Genomic DNA, 23,232 nt, shown 5'->3' on the forward strand with positions numbered 1-23,232 from the left:
TCCGTATAACCCGTGCTATGGTCTTTCCAGTTGTGATGTATGGATGCGAGAGTTGGACTGTGAAAAAAGCTGACCGCCGAAGAATTGACACGTTTGAATTGTGGTGCTGGCGAAGACTCTTAAGAGTTCCTTGGACTGCCAGAAGATCAAATCAGTCGATATTGTCAACCATAAACCCTGACTGCTCATTGGAGGGTCAAATTCTAAAGTTAAAGCTCAGCTACTTTGGTCATCTGATGAGAAGAGAGGAGTCGCTGGAGAAAGATTTGATGTTGGGAAAGGATGAGGGTCGCCGGAGAAGGGGTAGGCAGCGAACGCGATGGTTAGATGGCATTCTCGAGGCATTGCAGATGAAGCTATGTGATGTTAAGAAGATAGTGAGAGACCGGAAAGCGTGGCGTGACATGGTCCATAGGGTCACCAAGAGTCGGACACGACTGAACGCCTGAACTGAACTGAAGAGTAGTTTAGGCGAGTGAACGGTGCATGTGAGCCGCTACGTAGAGACGAGGCCGCGAGATTCTGCTTGCGCAGAGCTTCAACAGATGGCACTCGCAACTATTGCCCTATTTCGCCCTACGCGCGTGCTTCGTGCCATTCGTGTTCTTTGTCTGCCGCGACTTGCTTCTGCTTTCATGCTCGCGTTTAATGAGATCTGGATCACTCTGATCAAGTTATTTTATACGGCGATGTCATGGTGAAGTGTTTTGTGCCCTTTTGTAACAGCGGCTACGAATCGTGCAAGGAGTACTCGTTTTTCAAGCCGCCGGACGACGAAGCAAGGCTCGAAGCTTGGCGGCGAGCAATACCTCGTAAAGATCGTGTACTGCAATGAACCGATCGTGTTTGTGAAAGACATTTTGCTCCCCACTTTATCTTGAAGACGTGGTCAGCGGAAATTGATGGCTGCGTGTTAATGTCCGGGAAGAGAAGAGCTGGCCTCACAAAAGACGCTATTCCGTCTATCTTCGTAGGGGCGCCGAGCTACCTCTCCAAGCGGATCAAGGGTCCTCGCAAGACAGCGAAGCGGCTGTCTGATCGTGCAGCTTCAGTCTCTCAAAGCAGCAGCAGCAGCGGCGTCGGATCAACATTGCCCACCGACACAACTCTCCCTGCGGCAACCGCTCCTGATGAAAACGGCGTTGCGTCATCCTGTGAGACTGTCACGGTTAGCTCACCATTTGAAACGCTCTTCAATGAAGCAGGAAGCATTTGCCTGCATCAGAATTTGTGGGCAGTGCATCGCACCGACGCTGCAGGGGTGAAGGACATTGCGTTTATCAACGCACAGGTAACACACAGGCAAAGGGACGGTTCTTCAGAAATTTTCAATAGAAAGACTTTGCATGTGAAGAGTGACCTGACAGTTCATGCGTATGTCTTCGGCAGGCCTATGAATTGTGCTGCTGTTGGTATAAATTTGGTTGCCGCATCGTCATCTGAAATTGAAGTTATGAATCAAACTATTGATAGCCTTAATGTGTGCCTGGGAGGGCCGAGTTTGAAGGACTTTCCGAGTGTGCATCCGGAGTGGGCTTCCGTCGACTGCCACAAGAAATGGAGACACAAGTGCCCATTACTGTCACCTGGAGGTGTTATATGTCATCACTGCCGCGGTCTCGCCGACACCTTTAGGTTGCATGCCGACCGCCAAGCTGCAAGAGCGAAACAGGAGCGACCATTGAAGCGCATTAGGCTTTCCGTGCCGCCTTTCCAGCAGGAGAAGCTCAAAGCTTTGCACCGTGCAAAATCAGCATTGCAGCAGTCACGAGTGCGGCTTATGAAGCGCAACAAGCTCTTGATCAAGCAGATACAGGACACCAGAACAGAGCTAAAAAAATTGCAGGAAGAAGACGTCAGAAGTAAACTGCAAGCCCTGAATATGCCACCAGCGCAGAGGCTTTTGCTAGAGGAATGTATTTCAGCTGCCCGGAGTGCAACGAAGGGAAACCGGCGATACACAGATGACTGGATTCTGTTGTGCCTATTGCTACACATACGCAGCCCTGCTTCGTACGCTTTTTTACGAAGCAATGATTTGATTTACGAAGCATTGATTTTGCCTTTGTCATGTGTTACTACTGTGAGGAAGTACATAAGCAAGGTGGGCCTGAAATGTGGTTTTGACGATAACTTCTTTCAAGCCTTGAAGGTGAAAATCTCTAAGAAGACTCCTTTCCAACGCCGAGGAATGTTGATAATGGATGAAATTCAACTAAGAAAAGAACTAGCTGTAAACTCAAAAACGATGACCTACGCTGGTCTCGTCGATCATGGGGAGAGCGACAACCAAAGCAATGAGCTTGCGAACCATGGCCTTGTTTTTTGTTTTTGCATTTTCGCCTTTCGACTAAAATTATTTACAGCCAGTGTCTGTGTTTGCATCGAAGGGGTCAACAAAGGAAACGCTCCTTGCTCAGTTTTTGATTCAGTGCATTGTACATTTAGAGAAGGCCGGTTTGTTTGTCGACGGAGTTGTGTGCGACGGCGCTTCCATGAACCGGGCAGTGTGGAAGCAGCTCGGCATTGGTGGTGCATTGGGACATGTCGTTAATTGCTTTGAACATCCAACGGACGTTCTTTTTCTTTAAGTGCATTAGGAACCGTCTGCACGACAAAAAAGTTCTGAAGAAAGATGGCCAATTTATTACATGGTCGTGCTACGACGCTGTGTTTGTTGCCGACAGCAAGAACACTGGAGCGCTTCGAGTCTGCCCCAAGCTCACTTACAATCATGTAAACCCATTCAACATGCTGAAGATGAGGGCAAAGCTGGCCACGCAGCTCTTCAGTAACTCTGTTGCCAAAGGAATAATGTTTTATGCTCGCAGAGGTGCGGCAAGGCTGGCTAATGCGGAACCGACAGCGAAGTTCACACTTTTTCTGAATGACCTGTTCGACGCTCTAAACCGCTGCTACCCTGGAGAAGGCATTCGACTAGGAAGCAGAGATTGCACTACTCTCCAGACTGCATGTGAGTGGCTGGGCCCATGGGAACAAGAGGTCATAAACGGCGACATTCCAAAAGATCTCTTTCTGACCCAGTCGACCGCTGAAGGTTTGCGTGTTACGCTGAAATCTGTCCTACAACTTTCTAAATACCTTCTACAAGACTGCGGTTTCAAGTATGTGCTGTTGGCCAAAATGGATCAGGATCCGTTAGAATGTTTCTTCGGTATCATCAGACAAGCAGGAGGACAAAATGAACATCTGACCTTTCCCACATTCTTGCAGCTCTATCGCATGCTAAGCATGTATTCTTTGCCAAAACCTCCACAGTTTGGAAACTGTACAGCGTCCGAGAAGGGCCAGACTGCTGTTGTCACTCTGGCGGATTTGAGGGAGATATACAAAAGTTCGGATGAGCAGTGCCTGAACAAACTGCAGGAATTGAAGCAGAAGCTTGGTGGGCTAATTGATGAAGGCAGCTGGGACTGTGAAGACGTTTTTGAGCTAGACGACTGCGATGCAGCGGTTCAAGACTGCATTGTTTACTACGTTACTGGCTTTGTCTCAAGAAAGCTTGCAAACGAGGCGTCTTGCACGGATTGTAAGCAGGTGCTTGAAAGAACAAAAGGGGTCGCAAATGTTTCTGAAGCCAAGCTGGTGAATCTCAAAACAAGAGGCAGGCTGACGCATCTTATCATGCATCTTTTTGACCTTTTCAAGTACTGCGAGGAGAAGTTTGAAAAATATGCGAGTGACAGGCACATGTTCGATAAGACCATTGATGCTGCGCTGGAAAATTTTTAGTTTACATTTTCATGCAACCTTCATAAAGAAGACATGCTTGCGAAGCTGCTGCACTATTATCTGTGCCTACGCATGCGTCAATATTGCAGGCAATTGAAGAGTCAGAAGGACAATAAGAGCCAGGATTTGCGAAATTTTTCAAAGATTGTATGAGTTCGTAGGTAGGGACAAGTGCAATGGTGGTGAAATTTACTTTCTCGTGTTTATTTTTCTTCACCTTCATTTCCAACATTAAGGAGACCTTTCGCGACTTGTGTTTGTTTCAGAAATGTTAAAGGGCTATGAATAAATTACTATCGTGACATTCATGCACTGAAGCGACTTGTGATCTGTTATTTTTTTTCTTTGGGGGGGGAGGGGGGGCAGAATTTATAGGTTCGTTCGATTCAGAACTGGTTCTCGGCACCAATTCTGAAAAAGTTCCGCCGGTGCCAGTCGAGTGCCGGTGAGGTGCAGTTCCAGTTTTGTGGTTCAGGTGCAGGTGCAGCGCGTCAGCAGCGCCACTTCAGACGAGCTAGTCGTCTGCTCGCGAGTTCCCGTGCGCCGCGAGCTTTAAGTTTTCGCGGTGCATCGCGACGTCGTGGACGACAACATCGTCGAAGTCAATTTTAAGGAATTTCTGGAGTCCTTCGACAGTGAGGATGAGGAGCCCTACGCTGTGCTTTCCTTCGAGGCAACATCGTTGTTCAGATCGAGACCGACTGGTTCGGACAGACCGCAATAACCGAGTTCCCGTACAACTGAAGCACCGTTGCCAGATATTTCAGCTTTGAACTAGAGAGGGTATTCAGGTTGTCACAAAAGACCTCAGAGGAACTTGCCATTTCACAGAGAATGACGCCGGATCCGTCGACGGGAAAAAATGTCCCTAAGTCGATAATCGATGTTTTTAAGCATCTCATTGGCAGCGCGCATCGTCTGCTAGTGCCGTCAACACGTGCACCACTTTTCTGCACCTCCTCCTCGGAGGGTGCCGCGGTTCTTTGCACCACAGCGGCACCACGACTGCACCTAAAATCAATCGCGGACAGTGGTGCAGGGAATGCTGTGAATCGAGCGCTTTGGTGCAGCGCACCGTGAACCGGTTCCGGCGGTGCAGAGAACCACGGCTGAATCGAATGCAGCTTATATGTTCGTAAAATGGCGGTAAGACTGGTTGGGATGGGTCCCTCTATCCTGTATTTCTCCGGTATCAGAGGTCGGTTCCTTAAACAGCGCACTGTTTGGCGTCTCTTATAACTAGTAGAGTTAAGCGGTAATCGCATGAGGCGACAGCCCGTGGCGATCCGTCGCGCGACGCCGCCGTCAACGCCTGTCGTTGTCGTTGGTGCACACCGCACGGAGCGACGGGACTTGATGACAGAGAGGCACGTTTTCAGCGCTGCTTTGTAACCGTCGCTCCGTTGCTCGATCAGGGGGAGTGCAGTTACGTCATATCCCGTTCATTTCTAACACTAAACAGCATGAAGTACGGTAAAACACTGGTGGAACATTTTGTAACGTGTAGCGTTAAAGAAAAACAAAAAAAAGGTCACAGCGCAGCAGTGCGATACTACACTGTGATGCAGACTGGCATCGCAAGCAGTGACCTTCTCCTGCTCCTTTACAAAATTAACAATATATTTTTTTCTTCACTACCTTACTAAGCTTTTACTGAATTGTATCGATGCGCTCATATATGCAAGGATCAGACGAAGTGGGCGTCTGCAGATTCTTCACTCAAATCTGCAAGGATCAGACGAAGTGGACGTCTGCAGATTCCTCACTCAAATCGGACTAGGAAAACAAACTTCACTTACAAAAAAAGCCAGGATGGAAGTTCAGTACTCCAAAGCCTTCTGTAATTGGCTGCCACACTAGCTGCTTCCGGACGATGCGCGAAATTTTGTAAAAACCTAGAACCTGAGCGACAGCGACGAGCGTCAATGCTTTGGCGCCCTTCAGCCCGTCACGCGCGATGCCGTCGCACGGCATGCGGCCGCAAATTCTTCCCTCATGTGGTTGGCGCTTTAGTGTGAAGCAAGCAATGCGACACAAAATGTGGTGCTTTTTTAAAATGCGTGCCGCCAACGCCGTGTCAGCTTTGCCTTCTTGAGTGGCAGTTATGTTGGTTTTGACGCTCTGCTTTAACCGAACTAAAATTATTCTTGTATATAAAGCATTATTTACATCCCCAAACCAGAGGAGAAAGGTTTAAGGCGCATACTGACAGTGGGGCCAAATGCTTGCCGACAGCACCCATAGCGCTGACGTGGCCCGGCCGCTCGTGGAGCAGGCCACAGTTGCTCATGCCATCTGTCGGCAGCCCTCAGAAGTAGAATTCTTCGGCAGAGGGCTGAACGCGACCGTTCTCTCACCTAATCTACTCTTACACCGTGCCCGTTTCCTAGGGAACTCGCATCCTCTCTGCTTCTGCGCAGTGGAGCAGTCTATTCTGAGGGTGCGCTGACTGTGGTGCGCTGCACTATCCTTATTTGCTTTGTCCAGGCCCCCCACTTCGAGGTTGCACACGCTTTGTGGCAGGCATGCAGCCGTGTTCGTGCACGTGTCTTTCTAGCGTGGTTCTCCTTGTGTGCCATCGTCGTTGCCACTATCTTGCTGGCCCTAGAAGTGGAACAGCAATGGAGGATTGTCCGAGTACGCCAACTGACGCCAGACTTGAAGATCTCGCTCCTGATGGCAGTGCAATTCATTTTTGGAGCATAGGCAGAAGTAAGCTCCTCCACCATCATGAATTGCTTCAAGGAGGCGGGCTTCGCTGGGGATGCTGGCGATGCGGAAGGTTGCAAAGCTCCCGCCGACACAGCGATGACCAAAACTTGGTCAACAGAGAGCGGTTGTGACGGCGAGGCATCTGGACTTGAGAAATTTTTACATGCCGACTATACAGTCGCGACTGATGAAGAGCTGACAGATGAGGCTATCATTGCAGCAGTCACTGGCGCGGAGGCCGGTGGTAGTAGCGACGACGACGATGAACTGGAACCTGTGCAGGTTGCGTCTCACCAGGAGGCTTTGAGAATGATTGACTCACTGCGCGAGTTTGTTTTTGCTAAGAACCCTCCACTGCACTATGTTCAGCAATTGGATGCCCTGCAGAAAAATGGTGGCCAGATTACCGTGAAACAGACAACGCTTATGGATTACGGCTTTCTTCCGGCTACAAAATAAAAACAGTAAGCTACATCGATCTCATAAGTGTGTAGTTTTTTTGTTGTTTTTTGTGGCTTAACCCGGTTATAACAATTATCGGTTATAACAGTGATATTTCCATAGCACTTCAATATTGTAACGTAACGTTACAGAGAAGGCTCTCTGGCACTCTGGCACCGAAGAACACCAACAGCCAGTAAAGGCAGCACAAAAGCGCAGCACCGTATTGCTTCGTCGTCTTTTCCGAATCGCCCGTTCCAATCTTCGTCGTCTATGAATGGCATGTGTCATTGCCCCCCTTCTTGGCAGCATCGCCTCGATGCTGCAAATGCTGCTTGATGCGATGAGCTGACATAGTATGCTAGTTTGGTATGGGATACCACAGCACAAAACGGGGCGCCATCAGTCTGAAGATTAGTCAGCGGGGCGATCGTGGTAGGGTTTCATCCGGACGACGTGCACAACATCAGTGAACTGGCGTCGTCTGCGGCTTGAGGGATCTTGGGTCGCGGATTCAACTTCATAAGTAACGTCGCTGAGGCGGCGAAGGACACGGTATGGGCCGAAGTACCGACGCAGCAATTTTTCAGAGAGTCCACGATGACGAACGGGCGTCCAAATCCAGACATAGTCTCCAGGCTCGTAGGCAGCGAAGCGCCGTCCCTTGTTGTAACGGTCAGCGTCTAGTTGCTGTTGTAGGTATATGCGCTGTCTTGCCAGCTGCCGCGCTTCTTCCGCACGGTGAGTAAAACTAGCAATGTCCAGGTCAAGCTCATGTTCGTCGTCGGTGTATACGGGCAGCATTGTATCCAGTGGAGTGGTCACTCGATGGCCGAAGACAAGCTCGAAGGGTGTGAGCCGCGTCGTCTCCTGAAGTGCCGTATTATATGCGAATGTGGCATATGGGAGGATTTGATCCCAGGTCTTATGCTCTATATCCACGTACATAGACAGCATGTCGGCCAGAGTTCTGTTTAGCCGTTCCACCAAGCCATTAGTTTGCGGGTGGTATGCCGTGGCCCGTCTATGGCTAGTATGTGTAAGGTTCAACACAGCCTTAGTCAGGCGGGCCGTAAAAGCTGCCCCGCGGTCGGTAATGATAACAGCCGGAGCGCCATGACGCAACACAATGTCGTGGACAAAAAACTCGGCTACTTCGGTGGCAGTTCCATTTGTGAGCGACGCGGTTTCAGCATATCGGGTCAAGTAGTCTGTCGCGACAACAATCCAACGTTTTCCATTAGTTGACTTCGGGAAAGGACCAAGAAGATCCATTCCCACTTGTTGGAATGGAGTTTGCGGTGGAGCGATCGGCTGAAGAAATCCAGCTGGTTTCACGGGTGGAGTCTTTCGGCGTTGACAGTCACGGCAGGTTTTAACGTAGGATCGTACTGAAGGTAATAATTTCGGCCAATAGTATTTATCCCGAATTCTTGCAAGCGTACGACTAACTCCCAAGTGGCCGGCGGACGGTTCGTCGTGACAAGCGCTCAAGATGTCAGGCCGTAGGTGCGTAGGTACTACGAGTAGAAATGTCTCTCTTGATCTTTCAAAATTGCGCTTGTAGAGAACTCCACTTCGTAAAGCGTATGACTGGAAGCCACGACGAAAAACAAGCGGTACTCTACCACCGCGTCCTTCCAAATAATCGATGAGCGGCGCCAGCTCCGGGTCCTTGCGTTGAAGGTCAGCCATATGGGATTGAGTAATGGCCCCAATAAAGAGAAACTCGTCGGCGTTTTCTACTGCGGTGGAGTCCAATGGCGCGCGTGACAAGCAATCCGCATCTTGGTGTTTATGTCCCGACTTATAAACAACAGTAACGTCATACTCTTGAAGACGGAGGCTCCAACGAGCTAAGCGTCCAGACGGGTCTTTAAGGCTTGCCAGCCAGCACAAGGAATGATGGTCGCTGACAACACGGAAGGGTCGTCCGTACAAATATGGTCGAAACTTGCTGATGGCCCAGATTACCACAAGGCACTCCTTCTCCGTTGTCGAATAGTTCGCCTCTGACCGTGAGAGTGTTCGGCTCGCGTAGGCGATAACCCGTTCTACTCCGCCTTGCCACTGAATGAGTACCGCGCCGAGGCCAACGTTGCTGGCATCAGTATGTACGTCTGTGGCGGCGTCTTCATCGAAATGGGCGAGTATTGGGGGTTTGTGTAGGCGGCTTCTAAGCTCCTGGAAGGCTTGCTCTTGATCGTCTCCCCACAGGAAGGGTATGTCATCTCTGGTTAGTGCTGTCAGTGGTTCAGCTATCTTAGAAAAATCTTGGACGAAGCGTCGATAGTACGAACAAAGACCTAGAAATCGTCGAAGTGCCTTTTTGTCGGTAGGGCGTGGAAAATTTGACACTGCGGTAGTCTTCTCGGGATCAGGGAGAACGCCCTGTGCACTGACAACATGGCCGAGGAAGCGTAGTTCTTTGAAAGCAAAGTGGCATTTCTCAGGCTTGATCGTTAGTTGCGCGCCTTTGAGTGCTTGAAGCACGATGCGCAACCTGTCCAAGTGTTGCTCGAAAGTAGGCGAGAAAATAACAACATCATCTAAGTACACCAAGCACGACTGCCACTTGAGACCTGATAAAACCGTGTCCATCATACGTTGGAACGTGGCCGGTGCAGAGCAAAGACCGAACGGAAGCACCTTAAACTCGTATAGGCCGTCGGGCGTCACAAATGCAGTCTTCTCTCTGTCTCTCTGATCCACTTCAATTTGCCAGTATCCGCTTTTGAGGTCTATTGAGGAGAAGTACCTGGCATCGCGTAGTCGGTCGAGGGCACCATCAATCCTGGGCAGCGGATAGACGTCCTTTTTGGTCACGTTATTTAACTTTCGGTAATCGACACAGAATCTCAAGGTGCCATCTTTCTTTTTGACAAGGACCACTGGCGACGCCCATGGGCTCGTCGAAGGCTGGATCACGTCGTCCGCAAGCATTTCATCCACTTGCGTTTTAATGGCGTCACGTTCCTTAGGAGAAACCCGGTACGGGCGCTGGCATACCGGTAATGTGGTCTCATCGGTGATGATGCGGTGCTTGGCGACAGGAGTACGACCGACCTTCGAGCCTGTGGCGAAGCAGTCTGCGAAATCGCTCAGAAGAGCCGAGAGAAGATTCCTTTGGTCGGGCCTCAAGTCGGGGCTAATTTTAACGGTTTGCAGAGCATGACAAGGTGCGGCCTCTTCTTTAGGGTTCGTTCCGGCGGTGCATAAATGAGGTAAGGCAGTAACATCGTGAAGGACGGCAACAGCCGTGTCCTTGGCGAGATGCCGCATCTCCTTAGCAAAATTTGTCAGGAGGACAGTAGCACAACTGTTCTGGAGTTGTACGAGTCCTCGAGCAACGGCTAATTCCTTCTCGAGTAGTAGCGGAAGGTGCCCATCCGCGATGCCCTCATAATCGTGGAACAAATCATGCTTTACAAGAACCAGCACACTAGAACGTGCCGGAACCCTCACGTCATCGTCAACTATACGCAAAACTTTCAGACCCGGATCTTCGTTTTCAATGCGCGCCACGGCTCGTTTCGTCGAAAAGGAAACACGCGCTTCTTTCAGGTCAATGACAGCGCCGTTGGTCTGCAGGAAGTCTAGACCAAGGATCAAGTCTTTCGAACACTCAGGAAGCACGATAAATTCTCCGACATATACAAAACCACGGATGCCGACCCGCGCTGTGCACTTGCCTGCAGGTTCAATCAAATGACTTCCCGCCGTACGAATTTTCGGGCCGGACCAATTTGTCAAAACTTTCTTCAATTCTCGGGCGAGACCACGGCTCATTACAGAATAATCGGCACCAGTGTCGAGTAACGCGGTGACATCCACTCCATCAATCGTTACACACAAATCGGAGGTAGTATGCCGGATGCTGTCGCTACCTGACACAAGTGAAATCTCGTCGGGTCGGCCTGACGATGACGGAGGATCTTCACATTTCCCGACATCAGCGACCCTGCCTCCGAAGGCCGCTGGTATTAGTTTTCCCGACCAGGGCTGGGAGAGCGGCGTCGGGAAGAGTGGGGACTTGTCGAACGGTTGCTCGTCGGGGACGTAGACCGCCGCTCTTGGTAACCGGATGTGACGGGGTACTGTCGCGCTGCAAGGTCGCTTGCAATCTCAGTAGGCCGTTCTGCATACCGAGGGTAGGGGCCCTCCGAGGCGAAACCCCGCATGTTGACGCGGCGGTACGGGCACGCCCGGTAAAGGTGACCGGCTTCACCGCAATGATAGCACAGGGGCTGACGATCCCGGGGCTGCCATACTTGACTTTTACGGGGTGGCTGGTAGATTGGCGGAGGGGAGTAGCGAGGCTGCATGCGGCTCCATGCGAGGTGCTCCATGCGGGGACCCTGCGGCTCCATTGCTGGAGCTGCAGCGTTGATACTATGGTCTGGCGGGGGAGCCTTACTCAGGACGGACGCGTAGGTGGGCCTCGCGTCAAACGTCTGGTGAGGAACGCGCTGCTGGGGAACGTCAGCAACTTGCTGAGCTGCCATACGCACCTCGTCCCGGACGACTTCAGCCAATGAAGGAAAAGATGCTGTGTTGCAAGGCATCCGGAGCGCTTGCAGTTCCTCCCGCACGACAGAACGGATGAGATTGCGTAGTGAGTCCATGTCACTGCCGACATGTACAGGGGGTGCGTCGGACCTAATGATGTTCACGTCACGGTTGTACTGACGGGCTCGGTGTTGCAGCGTTGTCTCCATGGTCGCTGCCTCGCTGAGAAACTCCGCCACAGTGCGTGGTGGACTGCGCACCAGTCCCGCGAAAAGTTCTTGTTTAACGCCCCGCATCAGGTGACGCAGTTTCTTATCTTCTGGCATTTGTGGGTCTGCACGGTTGAAAAGGCGTGTCATGTCCTCAAAGAACATACGCACGCTCTCGTTCTGGCGCTGAATTCGCGAGTGTAGCGCAGCTTCTGCTCGCTCCCGGCGGTCGGCGCTAGGAAACGTGGCTTTGAAATCACGACAGAAGGCTGCCCAGGATGGGAAGGAAGCCTCATGGTTTTCAAACCATGTCCGTGCAGACTCTTCAAGAGCGAAGTACACGTTGTGGAGCTTACGCTCATCAGTCCACCCGTTGTAACGAGCAACTCGCTCGTAGTTCTCAAGCCAGTCCTCGCCGTCCTCGAACACGTCGCCATGAAAAGAGGGGGGTGTTCGCGGCTGATGACACAGAATGTGGGTGGGAAGCCCGCTCTCAGATGTCATTGCAGCAGGTTCTACGGCCGTCTGAGGGTGCGTCGTCCTGGTAGCGGCCGGAAGGGGTCCGAATTCAGGGGGCTCTCCACGTAGGCGGCGGCCGAGGCGTTGATGTACGGGGGTAAGCTCCGTATTGACCGGTTGATTATGCAGGACTATTCCTCCACCAGATTTGTAACGTAACGTTACAGAGAAGGCTCTCTGGCACTCTGGCACCGAAGAACACCAACAGCCAGTCAAGGCAGCACAAAAGCGCAGCACCGTATTGCTTCGTCGTCTTTTCCGAATCGCCCGTTCCAATCTTCGTCGTCTATGAATGGCATGTGTCAATATTGTTATAATTGGGTTTGACTATATCTCCAGCAGCACACTATCTACAATTTTTAAATTTGAGGTTTATCATAATGACGCATCGTACGACAATGTGAGTGACGCATAAGGTGCATTTGCTCTGCCTTCTGCACTCGATGTGATAGATGTATATTTAAAGTTATTCGCAATTTCGTTGGCACCCACGACAGATGACGACTTTGCGATGCAGCTGCTTACCAAGTGCGAGCATTGCACCATTGTGCTGATATCCAAACGATGGAGGCGAGCCAAAATGACGGACTTTTTTGGAAATAAATTATGTTTGTGGAGCGTGCACTCAAATCTGAAAGTGTTTTTCGGCAGGCTCATCACAGCGAAATTTCCGCTTCATCGAAGTTTTTTGCGCGTTTCATCAGTTTCGTTGTACGAAGGTTTGACTGTATTCTAATGTCTTAACATATCGTTTTAAAGAAGAAAAGAGTGATTAATATTTGGTTTTAATTGACCTTTAAGCACGATCATTTGTGTACTTCTCAAATTTCATGTATTAATGCATTGCCAACAGAATGACTATTATATCAGAAAGTCTCTGGTATATTAGAGGTGTGTGAAGCCTTGGTAAATAGGAGGAAAGGTGGGGAGATGCGGGAGATTTTGAGACGTTGGGGATGAAGGATGTGCATGGTATGTTGCATGGAGTTGTCACATCGGATCTCTCGACCTGTGTGGTCTGATCACATTGGTGGCTGCTTCGTCCTGGTGGAACATCGCTGCCTTTAGTAAGTTGCCTCCTGACTGCAATGCAGCATTTTGTAAACTTTAATACCTGTCTCTCCAAGGTCGAGCAAAAAGCATTGTTTCATAAGAAGCTTGTGCTCAGGTAAAAATACTTGCAGTTGTCTTTTTCTGTGCCCTCTGGAGTTAGCTATATGTGCGGAAGCCAGATACGAAACATGATCTATTAATGATGGCTGTGCATTAATTAGATGTCTAATGATCTCTCCTGGGTAATGCATTGCTCAGTTTACTGCTTTTATGTGCTAGAATTGCTTTGGCTACGATCGCTGCATTTTGATTTAGGCCAGATGCATTAATGGCTTTATGCCCTGTGATGTCATTGTACATTGAAGAACCTCCGTTGAGCAACATTTATTCGCAGCTCTCCACTGCTTTGCCTTTCACAGCCCAGGAGCAGCTTTTTTTAATGTCACATTCCATGTACCATGCCATTGTTTCTCACTAATCGTGCTCTCCTTTTTATGTCTTTCCAGTGAACTAGGCGCATGCCATGAGAAGATTGAGCTGGAGTTTGAGGAAGGGTTTTCTGCCCACTGTGTGGCCAGTGTCAGTGTGGTGGATCCCCTGGAGCAGAGGCTACAGCCTACGAGCGTTCCCCTTCCTGCTACCAAGAAAGCCCAGTCGACTGTGGCCGCAACACTCCGGAATCGGTTGTGGACTGTGCCGGGCGAGCGCTTTCCAATGTAAAGAACTCTTCCTTTTTATCAAGTCCTGAGGCACCGTTTTGATTAGAGCATGCCGATATTTTTTGCTTGTTTACTTCAGTCTTACTTGATAGCATGATGGTTTTATAGTTTTTTTTTTTGTGACTAGATCAGAATGTTTGTGTTTAGTTTATGTGTGGAGAATTCTTTGTGAAGGAAATTGCAAAGACTATACGCTGCTCTAAAGTAACCAAGGCCAATGTTTACCTACTGAAAATTTTGTCATACTAAACTTATATTTGACATTTGATTCGAAGACTTTAATTTTCGCACTCCCATGTATAACTTCAAAGCATTTTACCCTCAGGAATGCTCCTGGCGTACAGATAGGTCAGCTTATTATGGTGGCATGGCACAGCGGACAAGGTGACTCCAGTTTCACACTAAGTTGTTGTGCATTGCCTGTTCTCCAAACAGGCGTCAAGCCAAGCTCCCTGAAGGGCTTCCTCACTTCCCAGTGAGCGCAGCATTTTGGAGCTTGTCACCTCAAGAGTTGGAGAATACAGTCAGTGGATCGCTTCATCAGGTAGTACTAGATTTTCTGGACTTCTGTTGTGTTCATACCTCAGCACTGTGACAGGTGTGGATCGCTTCATCAGGTAGTACTAGATTTTCTGGACTTCTGTTGTGTTCATACCTCAGCACTGTGACAGGTAGTTGCTCATCTTCATTCACTCTTATATATTCTGTGCACAGTCACTCGCTCCAGAAAATGTCACTATGGCTCAGTATTTACTGTGACAGGCAAGAGATTGTCTGGGTAAAGTTTAAAATATTATGGCCTGCACTGTGAGAAACGCGGCATTTGTATTGAGGAGGGTTGAGGTAGCTGCAGCCCATGGCTTTCACAGCAGGTGCCAATGCAGTGGGTGGTTTGTTTGTTAGCTGGCTGGTGGTGTCATTCTCAAGCCTTAAATCCTAAAAGGCACTGCAGCCCATTTTCTGTTGTAACCTCCTCCTAATTTATTTCAAGGTTAGTGCGCATTCTTTATTATACATCAAACCTACTTGCGAGACACATTAGCAATTTGCCTCCCGACCACAAGTGCCTCCTAGCCATAGGCAGTCAACATGATGGAGCTCACAGTGACATTTTACAGGGGTCTATTGCATAGTGGACAAGAGGCAGCATGTGTGGCTGCTCAGTGACAGCTTTGCGATTTAGAGCCATGATGACAATGATTCACAGTGTAATAGTTCCTTTACTGCGGTGCCCTCAAAAAGGCAACTGACAGGTTCAGGCTAGATGTGAATGTTAAATCTCATTACAAGAGACACTGTTACAAGAGACACTTGGTTATAAGAGACATTTGAAAATGGGTTGGTTGGTTTTCTTATGTCTGTCATGTTAACAACATTGCATACAAGAGACATGGTTACAAGAGACACTCGGTTACTAAGGACAACTTTTGCAAGTCCCTGGAGTAAATTCTTCACTATTTAGAAGAGACACAACCCAGGTGTGCTCATGCAATGCAGCTGAAGCATGCCAACTCGTACATGATGCACTTCAAATTTTCCTAGCTAAATTCTGTTCCATATCAGCATCCTTTTTGTTGTTATATGTCAGAAACTGAGAAGGAGTGCTTCCCCATGATTGGAAAGTCAAAACAACCCCATTGTTTCAGCCACTGGCATCGCATTACTATCGCCTACGAAGTAAATCAAAATGCATGAATGACATCCAGCATTTTTAGCTCCTCGCTGATAAATTTAATCACAAGGTGAAAGCTCAGAATCTTGATGCCTTTCCCTTCGCGGACAGTGCTTCTTGCAGCACCAAAGTTCTCGTGCTCAAAGCCACCAAAATTATGTTTAACCTCCAAACTCCACACCCTACCTTCAACCAATAGACAAAGGCATTATGCACTCAGTCAAGTTGCTGTACAAAACAAGGTTGGTAGAATGTCTGTTGCTCGACAGGCAGAAAGACTACAATAGTAATTGATGCGAAGTTTGCTGTTCAGGTGATTTCAGGTGTCTGGAATGACCTGAGAAGTGAAGCTGTGAAAAACCGTTTCAGACAAGCAGGCTTTAAATGTGGGGACACGATATAAGAGGGCCCATATATGGATACTGTGGAAAGCTTCCTTGAAGAAGCTTGGGCGAACATACACTGCTGAGGTAATAGAATCGTTTTAGGAATTCGTATCTGCATATATGGATCTTGTGTGCTCCAGAAGAGCTTACAGACTGCAATTCTCGCACAATTAAATGGCACATGTGCCATAGAGGATGACTGCGAGGACATTTCAGCGGAAAAGTGTCAGCATCTGAGGGTGACGAGTATGTAAGAGTGATTCAAAGTTTTGTTAGAGCAACAGGAAGGCTTGCAATGCAAAAGGCTTTAGTTTCAGAATTGGGAAAGAACACACTCTGCACTCACAAAAATACATACTTGTATGAATGACTTATTTAAGCTTTCCTGAACAATTTCCTGTTAATGCATGTAAATGCATTTATATGCTGATGCGCAGTAAACTGATCAACAGTGCTTTTAGAATTTTTGGTTACAAGAGACCTTGCTTACAAGAGATATCTTTTTCGGGTCCTTTGAGTGTCTTTCGTAACGAGGTTTTATTGTATAATGCAAGTCTTTTACTTGAGGTGTTTGTTGCCCCTTAACAAGTTAAAACTGGCGAAGCGCAAACGAATCATGGCTGCATCAAGATGGAAAGGGGTCCGCTCACTTCATGTGGCTCTTTACACTCATGGGAGTCACTTGCAATGGCTGGGCAACATCTTGCTGGTGGCAGTTGCCATATCAAAAGTGAGATGCGTCTGTATCCGACCTTCTCTGCCACATGTCATTGCCATAATATGTTCTGGCTGCCACATATTTATTTATTTATTTCACTTTTTGACAGCAGACAAATACAATGCCTGATGCAGGAGCAGAAGCTAAAGGCAGTTGGTGCCTGACGAGGCCTCTGCCCCTATGCAGTTCGGACTGATGCTGCAGCATATATTTAAGTAACAATATTTTCCTTACAAGACCAGATATATAATGCGATGCTGTTCTACAATTACAAAAAGGTTTCACACGCACAATAGAAAAAAACAATGCACCACACATTATATGATATTAGCTAATTAATTTCTATCAACACATGACAAATGTACTGTTGTGTAATAGCACAGACAAACTAAGATTCATTGCATTTGTAGATTGTGAAAATATTTACACACAACATAAAATGACTCCCCTCTGTAATGTTTTACCTTGAGGGTACCAATAAAATAAAATCAAAATAAAAAATAAAACAACTCCTGATTACTTGACACAGAGGATGAAGAAATTTGTTCCACTGCGATCATGCCCTTCACTCATATGCAGACCAACTGTATGAGCGGCTGTTGACTGGAAGAATCGGTGGACAAGCTGTCTGTGCCATTGTTCCCTTAGTGGTAGGTCAGGAGTCAAGAGCTACACAGTGCAGAAAGAATGAACTTGTGAAGAGGAGTGTGGGACTGTTATGAAATTTAAAGGGGAGGGGGGACAGTAGCAGTTTCTTCCTATCTATTTCACAGCCCTTGCTCAGGACCTGGAGCCAGTAGGAAGGTAAACAAGATGTGCCCAGGACTGAGTACAAAGCAAAACAACGCATATTTTTTCTTAGAGCTTCGTTTCAAGTGTAAACTGTCTTTGAAAACCTTGCTGTTTATGGCTTTACAATATTTACTGTTGTGACTGATGCAGCAAGTTCTTGCTAATAGGAAAGCGGGTGAAATGCGTAAGTTGACCTGTCTTTCTTTTTTTTTTATATTTTTTATTTTGTGGTATTTAAAGTGTTGTTATTGACATTATGTACTCTGTTCAGATTTGGCTTAACCTTAAAGAGACAGAACACTGCCCAAAATATGTCAAGAGATTATGGTGGAGATGAAAAGACCTTGCCTCATATAGGTCATTTTACGATCCTTGGAGAAACCGATTTGACTGGGCTGTTAAGGCGGGAAGTCGTCAACACTTTCCTGTGCTACGATAACCGCCTAGCTTCCCCAATATGGCAGCACCCTTCACCCCTTTGTAAAATCGTGCATAGTACAGATTGAGCACTACAATATCAAAGAAAAGATGGTTTACAATTTTAATTTCCCATTGCAAATCACATAAAAACATCTGAGGCGCTATTTAGCAGAGAAACCCTATTACTTTCGGTGCATTACCCCACGTGACTACATGTCAGCAAAACATCGCTGATTTTCACAAATGCACAGTTTTTTTTTTTTTTTTCTTCTAGGAGTGCTTGTCATAATTTATTATATTTTGCGCTCTCTGCACTGCGTCCTTAAATAAAAAGCACCCCTCCTTTCACACCGCGAGAGGCATGCTTTCAGGTTTTGCCACTGGATGGCGCCGCAATGTTTGGAGTTTTGTGACTGAAACGGTGATGGTGCTCACAAAAACTTTTGTCTGTGAGGTGTGCATTATTGTGCCGTAACGGCCTTAAATGTGAAATTGAAAAGGGCGTTATTCTAAGCAAAAAATGTCTAACTAGTACTGTCTAGCGAGTGAAATTTATATTTGTTTTCGGTGTGTCTTTTTTGTTGACCACCAGTCGTTATTGTGGTCGCTGCTCATGGTTAAATGGGCGCATGCACTGATAAAAAAATTCTCGGTAAAAATGTTCTACTAAAACTGCTATGGAATCGAACATTTTAGACATAAATCTTGCCATTGCGCCAAAAAATATATGAGACCTAAATTCCAGTGTTCTGTCCCTTTAAGTAGTGTTATTTTTACACTTAGTGACTTTACGAGAACAAAATGCTGTCAGGCTTAAATTTTGCGGTGACATATTGTAACGGGCTGCAAAGAAGGTGAAGATGCGCTAGGGAAGAAAGAGGAGGATGTGGCGCGCTGAGCCAGAGACGACTGACGTGTCCTCGATGCCCCGCTTTCCACTAAGGCTTTCAGCATAACAATATGCAACTTCATTTGGCCTAATGTCAAAGCATGGCTCATTGCTTGGGATGCTTGTCGCAGCCCCTCTGCCCCGAGAACTATGTGGAGAAGCTTCAGCTGCTGTTACACCTGGAGGAGGTGCAGCTGAGTCGTGAGCTGGAGGAACGGGTCCTGTGCCCTGCCCTGCTGAAACTTGAAGGCCATGTAGTACGGCTCAGCCTGGCCTCGTGGCTGGAAGAGGCCCAGTTCCCACCTCGGGTCGGTGACCGGGTGGTAGTGCAACCAGTCCAAAGTGTATCCAACCAGCAAATTAGCTACGAGGGCTTCGTGCACCAGGTGAGACACCGCCAACATGTCATGGCTCAGCAAGGAAGTTGGTGCATATGAGTGCTCTCATCAGGTCGGAAGTTATGTTTACCATAGGATGGCAATTATAATGGGGGGGGTCAAAGGTGAGTGCAGTTTCCTCATGAACTCAAAAGAACAATGCAGAAAGAAAACTGAAGGGAAAACAAATGTAGTGTGATGTTCAAAGTAAACTCTCTGCTGTTGTTCAATGTTGTAAAGCAGAAAAACAGAGGTTAATGACTTTAATGATGTGACTGGAGCAGCACTGGCACCACCTCTACTGCAGCTCTCACAGTGCCACTGGAGGTGGAGTGCTTGAGTGTGCATGGCTGGGCCGCTACCTACACTGCTGCTGACTTAACTCTGGCTGTGGAGGGTCTCATGCACACGCTTTCCTCTTCCCATGTGCTCCTGGGTGCCTGTGGAGGAGTGAATAAACTGTGTTGGCGGCTCTCCTTTGTGGCCGTTAACTAGCCAACTGTCTTTGACGACAAACATTGTAGGTGACCCCCAGCAAGGCCAGTGGAATTAAACATTGCCATCCATAAAGAACCATTCACTTAGCGAGGTGACAACTACAGAGATAGATGCTACAGGCGTTGTGGCGTGTCTTTGGCACGATTTCGACGTGCTCCCGACAGTGGCACAAAACGTACTAACTTACCCTTTGCTTCATGCCGACAGTGGCCAGGGGAAGTTAGGCCGCTGCTGCAGCGCTGCTATAGTGCCTAGAATATACTGGCTAGTGTGACGAGTGCCTGAGCTTCGCTATGGGCGAGGATGGCGCCATTTGCAATGAAAGCCATTTGATAGCGGCAGAGGGCGCTGCTTGTCGGGAAGGTACTACCAGAGCAGACGACTAGGTCTTCTCGCTTAGAAGACTGCAATCTGTTGGTGTTGTGTGTGAGCGTTAAACCTGCTTCTGTGCGTCTTTTGCGTTCACCAAGGTGTAGCGTTTTATTTCCGGTGTAGGTGCTTGCACATGCGAGTCATTCCACACTTCTAGCTGCTTGGCTACGATTGCATCCGGTTTTTTTCACGTTTAGTGTCTGTGTTCTGTGCCCGTCTGTATCCCTTCTTTTTTCACTGTGTCGCCAATGACGATGTGAGTTCCTGAGTGTTGTTTTCCCAGTGCCTCTCACTAAACTGCACAGAAAAATGCCAAAGAGAAAGCGACAGTGCACAGATGAAGACTTGTTTTGTTGACAAACGGGGCTACCGCAAGAACAAGGAGCAAATTTTTATGTTTACTGCACCATCTGATATGTTTACATACGCATTCTGCAGAATGGGAACAAAACATCGATAGAAATGACGAGAGGTAAGCGCCAACTGCTTTAGTTTGCGAGAAACATTTTTAGAGCATGCAGTTATATTCACAGGGGTAGAAACTTTTGTGAGTCGGTAACAGTGCTTCATGACATGAGCGTGTAGCGCAAAGAACGAAGGACAAGAAAATGTACACAATCGGGCGCTACACACAGCACCTGTGTTGTGTACCTTTTCTGTGTCCCCTGTTGCGCTACACACTCATGTCATGGATGCAGTTATATATTGGGCACATGTTTCACCGTATACAAGCAGCATTACCAATGAGCTTCCCCGTGATGAATCGGCCGCGTCTCGTGCCTATTGTGAATCTGAAAAAAAAGAAAAAGAAAAAAAACTTCGTCAGCCTCTTTATTCAAAAGATACGGTTACTTTGGCAAAGCCTGGTGGGCAATCACAGGCCGCGATGTACCTTAAACCATGCCGCTGTAAGTAAATGTTCATCATTTGTGCTCTGCTGTTCATTCAATTCGGCCACATGCCTGTGTTTGTTATTACGTATACATAAAAGGAGTGTTGCGTGACTTTTTTTCCTGTGTTGTTCACATATACAATATATAAATAAAACTGCATGTACGTATTTATACTTAACAAGTGTACAGTGCACAGAAAGAAGCCATATATGCGGGCCAATACAACTGAAGCATTTCACTTTGTTCCAAAAATTACAAAAATATTTTATATCAATAAAGCGTATGCTTTAATTGTTGCTAGAATAGAAATTCCGTGTTTCCCTTTGTGAGCACGGGATGTCTGAGACTAAGTTGCGCTAACTACGCATAAGCCTTCACAAGCAAGAAGCATTAAATATGTGCGCCGCTTCCAGTCCAAGACTCAACACACAACCTAAAATTTGTAGTCAGCAGCTTCATTAATAGCTAGGGGTTTGTTGTGACTTAATGAGAGCTAAAATGCAGCATGAGCAGTCCTCTTGCCGAAGATGTAAAAGTGCGGTAGGCTGCGGGCAACGCAGTTGGTACCCACTCAGTTTGCAGCGTTCGTGGCGACGGTCACCGCATTCATCGCTCGCGGTGCCAACCGGGAGGCCACAGTCGGCACACTAGCCAATATATTCTAGGCACTGTAGCGCTGCTATCCGAAATGAGTGACCTTTAATGACGAATGGTTGCCAACGAACTGGGTCATTGCCTAGATGCCGAGGCGTGCCATTTTTGAGGCAGTTCTCTCTTTCCATGACACAGACTAATAGCTAGAATGACTATGCTTGATGCTGGCAGGAACCCTTCATCTTCCAAATTCCCTAGCAATTGCTAGTTCTATTGTCTGCGCAACCGAGTGGGCAATTTTTGAGCTCCAGAAGCAGGATCGTGTAAGAGGATATAAGATTTACGCACCTGTTGTTTGAGGCTTACTCGGTTCCATAATGACTGCTGCGCCAGCATCTGGGTTAAACAGCGGTGCGAGATGTTGTGTGATGTGTGGTCATAAGAGCCGCTTTAACAAAAAGGGCCAACAACTGCCTGTCAAATTTTACTGTTTCAAATTTTACTGTTTCCTCTACAAGCGGTATAAAAAAGCGATCTACAATTCGAACATTGTAAGTTTTTCTTTTCTGCGAATGCGACAGTGACCAGAACTCTGCAAGAAAAGGAGAACAACAACCTCTTGTGTGTAAATATGCTCAATCGCTGTGCAGAGCAGACTGTGCAGCCACAAATGCCGCATGGCGGCTTTGCCAGTCTTGCCACCAGAACACTGGTGCGCAAAGTGGCACAGTGCCCTCTGGCCAAGGTTGTCTCTCGTATGTCATTCTGAGAATGAGCTGCGTATACTCACTGCTTCCTCCCGCTGGCACACCGTTTTGTAGTTCCCTTTGGGATGGCATCGCAGTGCATGTGCGCAGCTTAAACAATAAATTATAAACATGTTACGATGCCAGCAGCGGTCGAGAGTGAAGTGGTGCTCGCACACTGAAGTGCAGCCTGAATGGCGTGGGGCAAATCAGTGTGGCCACACAAGCTTCGATTCTGCAGTGCACTGACAGCCCTGAGGCTATAATCATTCACTCTCTCTCATATTACCTTACTGCTTGACCAAAGGAGCGACAGCCATTGTGAACAAGCCTACCTAGCAAACAACACTCAAATCGAATTTCTTATAATCTAGCCAGTTTGCACACAAATGAACTGCTCTTTTTGATGTATGGATCCTACCTTATGCATCCTACCGGCAACAGGCACTGTCATGGGATGCATACTACAGGCCACATCTACCGAAATTACCTTACATCTGCCGATATGCCAGCCACTGCTCACGATTGAAGGAAACAGCGCCAGCCGGTGTTGTGAGCAGTCGACCTGCTGCGGGCACTGAGCAACAATAGTTGCGTCATGGAGCACACACTGAGGGTTTGAGGTGCTTCAATTCCGGCACCTCTGCTATGAGCTGCCTTGACACCGGTCAGGCTGGAAAGGAGTGATGAGTACATGAACCACTGCCTGCAGTCCAGCCGTGCCGTGGCAAAACATTGAGACCACTTTACATTTTTAAACTACTATTCATGGCTGCTTTGCATCGAAGCACATTCTTGCCTCTACAGGCACTAGCTTTGATTTGCTGCAAGCTGTACTACCATGTGGTTTTTTCGTGCCAGGAGTTCTTGGGTTGAGCTACGGCACATCAAACGTTGGCATCGTTTGGGTCATCTCACTGGTTTTCAACGAAATTGGGATCGGGCATTCCTGTGTGGCAC

At 47.8% G+C, this 23,232-nt stretch overlaps 1 protein-coding gene and 1 pseudogene across 1 annotated transcript in view; both read left to right on the forward strand.

Annotated features, from left to right (window-relative positions):
* LOC146190280 (putative helicase MOV-10) overlaps positions 1-23,232 on the forward strand; it is a 118,080-nt gene that overhangs the window by 65,693 nt on the left and 29,155 nt on the right. The window contains exons 9-11 of the mRNA XM_084599760.1: positions 13,703-13,912; positions 14,351-14,459; positions 18,924-19,178. Of these exons, the coding sequence (XP_084455886.1) occupies positions 13,703-13,912; positions 14,351-14,459; positions 18,924-19,178 (574 nt within the window). The remainder of the gene's footprint in view (positions 1-13,702; positions 13,913-14,350; positions 14,460-18,923; positions 19,179-23,232) is intronic.
* On the forward strand, positions 695-4,051 carry LOC146190282 (uncharacterized; annotated as a pseudogene).

The sequence above is a fragment of the Amblyomma maculatum genome, chromosome 4, assembly GCF_055883805.1.
Source record: "Amblyomma maculatum isolate TAMU_Amacu chromosome 4, ASM5588380v1, whole genome shotgun sequence".
NCBI classification, from domain to species: domain Eukaryota; kingdom Metazoa; phylum Arthropoda; class Arachnida; order Ixodida; family Ixodidae; genus Amblyomma; species Amblyomma maculatum.